At 36.0% G+C, this 2500-nt stretch overlaps 1 protein-coding gene across 2 annotated transcripts in view; it reads left to right on the forward strand.

Moving 5' to 3' along the window:
• eya2 (EYA transcriptional coactivator and phosphatase 2) overlaps positions 1 to 2500 on the forward strand; it is a 104626-nt gene that overhangs the window by 63782 nt on the left and 38344 nt on the right. For both annotated transcript variants that reach the window (XM_061939871.2, XM_061939878.2), the window contains 2 exons: positions 691 to 839; positions 1525 to 1608. In XM_061939871.2, coding sequence (XP_061795855.1) covers positions 691 to 839; positions 1525 to 1608 — 233 coding nt within the window. The remainder of the gene's footprint in view (positions 1 to 690; positions 840 to 1524; positions 1609 to 2500) is intronic.

Raw genomic sequence — 2500 nt, forward strand, 5'->3', positions numbered from 1 at the left:
AACCTTGTTACATTGTTTAATGCATCCAGCCGGGCATCACAACAAAATTAGGCATAATAATGTGTTAATTCCACGACTGTATGTATTGGTATCGGTTGATATCGGAATCGGTAATTATGAGTTGGACAATATTGGAATATCGGCAAAAAAGCCATTATCGGACATCTCTGATAAAAATGAGCCGAAATTTTTGAATGAAAGAAACTGCTGTTCTAAATGTGTCCACTAGATGTCACAATAACAATTATTTGTATCTTTGTAGATGATGCTACATATGTAAAACAAAACATGACGTTAGTGCACCAGTCGAGGAAAATGATCAAACTACATAAATAACATCCTGTAATTAGATTTTTATATTATTTTTTTTATCTTGATAGATTAAAAATTAACACCAATGAGTTGACTTAAGAACATTATCACATCATTTATTCAGAAATAGAGATAGAATACTATTAACCGCAACATGTAACCCAACAACATTACGATTTGTACAATTTCACAATGTGCTTGTTCTATTTTTAAACAAAGAAAACAATCTGAAGTTGTCTTTATTATTAAGTTATCGTGCCGTGATTTTACCAGTCCGGCCCACCTGGGAGTAGATTTTTCTCCATGTGGCCACCCATCTAAAATGAGTTTGACACCCCTGGCGTAGAATGAGACTGACTGTATATGGGGCATTTTTAGGAGAGTACCACACGCCGCCCAGCCCCCCCACGCCAGGTAAAGAAGAGGCAGAAAGGGGCGGAGTCTCAACACGAAGGGGGTCTGACGGGAAGCTGAGGGGAAGGAAAAGGGTCAGCGACCCAGCGCCGCCTCTAGATGCAGACATTGAGGTAAACACTTTCTTGATTTTTGAATTGTCCTGTATTATTATGTACTGCTTTTATATTTCCTGTATTTTATATTATTACTTTGAAGTGTTTTATATATTATTATTTTATTTATTTATTTTTTTATCCTGTAAAGCGTCTGAGTACTCTGAAAAGCGCTATACTAAATAAAATGTATTATTATTATTATTATAATTATTATTGATTTTAGCAAAACAATGTATCTTCCATTCTCTTTCGCTTATCCGAGGTCAGGTTGCGGGGGCAGCAACCTAAGCAGAGAAGCCCAGACTTCCCTCTCCCCAGCTTCTTCGTCCAAAACAATGAATATAACATCATTTAATATTTATTTTGGAACATAACGAGGCCATGCAGTTCTTCTTAAACGTGACAGTTTATTGATGCTTGTCAGCGCTTTGCTCCAATCACTCTATCACAAAAAAATAAGAGTTGTAGAAATGATTGGAAACTCAAGACAGCCATGACATAATGTTCTTTACAAGTGTATGTCAACTTATATATATATATGTATATGTGGTCCAGTTTTAGTTATTCATAATGAGGAAATTTGATTTTGAGGAAATATTTTCAAATGACCTTGTTTTTGTTTTGTTTTATTTTCCTATCAGAATAATCGACATGCTTTCTTACGAGGTTAACGTTACCCGTGTCTGTTATTTGACTGCAGCGCGTGTTTATCTGGGACTTGGATGAGACCATCATCATTTTCCACTCACTCCTCACGGGAACGTTCTCTTCAAGATTTGGAAAGGTACGTGACCTGACCCCCCGCCTGCCCCCCCCCCTTTTTTTTGTTGCACTGACAGTGATGTGTAGCACAGGTACACTGCAAAAACTGAAATCGAAGTAAGATTAAATATTTCAAATAAGGGTGATATTTGCTTATTTTCTGTCTGATAAGATAATTCTTCTCACTAAGCAGATTTTATGTTAGAGTGTTTTACTTGTTTTAAGGGTTTTGGTCCTAAATGATCTCAGCAGGGGCGTCACTAGCTTTTAAGGACAGGGGGGGCTTAGCCCCCAGGAGATGCACAGGATGCGAGCGAACGTTACGCACGAGCACAAAACTTCACAAACGGCTAACAAAGACTTAGAAATTATTCATTGTTATTATTTTTTATTTTTTTAAATGCACGGGACGAAATGAAATGCTCCCCGGGACGATGGCTTTTAACCATTTTTTTCTTTTTCTTTTTATGTATTTATTCATTTTACATTATATATTAAATGTCTTGGTTTTTCCTCCCTCTGAAAATCCTATGAAATGTTTAACAAGCCATCCTATAATAATATTAATGTAACAATACAATAAAACAAATATATTTAATGATGTTTTTTTCATTATTTTAACAATAGGCTAATGTATATTACTTTATATAGATTCTACAAGAAACACAAAACTTAAAAAATAAATTATTTACAATTGCGCACACACAAGGTTTTGTGCAGATTCACTCATTGTAAAGGAAGATAATGTGCTTCGTACACCTGCAGGACCGCAAGAAAGGTCGCAGAGAAAATGCGGACTGGAATTTGAGTGATGTGGACATTTTCTATATGAACAAGTGGAATGGATTGGATACCGACGCACTAAAGGGGCTCTACCTTACGCTACGAAGTGAGGGGAAACTGAGTGAATAATA

The sequence above is a fragment of the Nerophis lumbriciformis genome, linkage group LG03, assembly GCF_033978685.3.
Source record: "Nerophis lumbriciformis linkage group LG03, RoL_Nlum_v2.1, whole genome shotgun sequence".
Taxonomy (NCBI): domain Eukaryota; kingdom Metazoa; phylum Chordata; class Actinopteri; order Syngnathiformes; family Syngnathidae; genus Nerophis; species Nerophis lumbriciformis.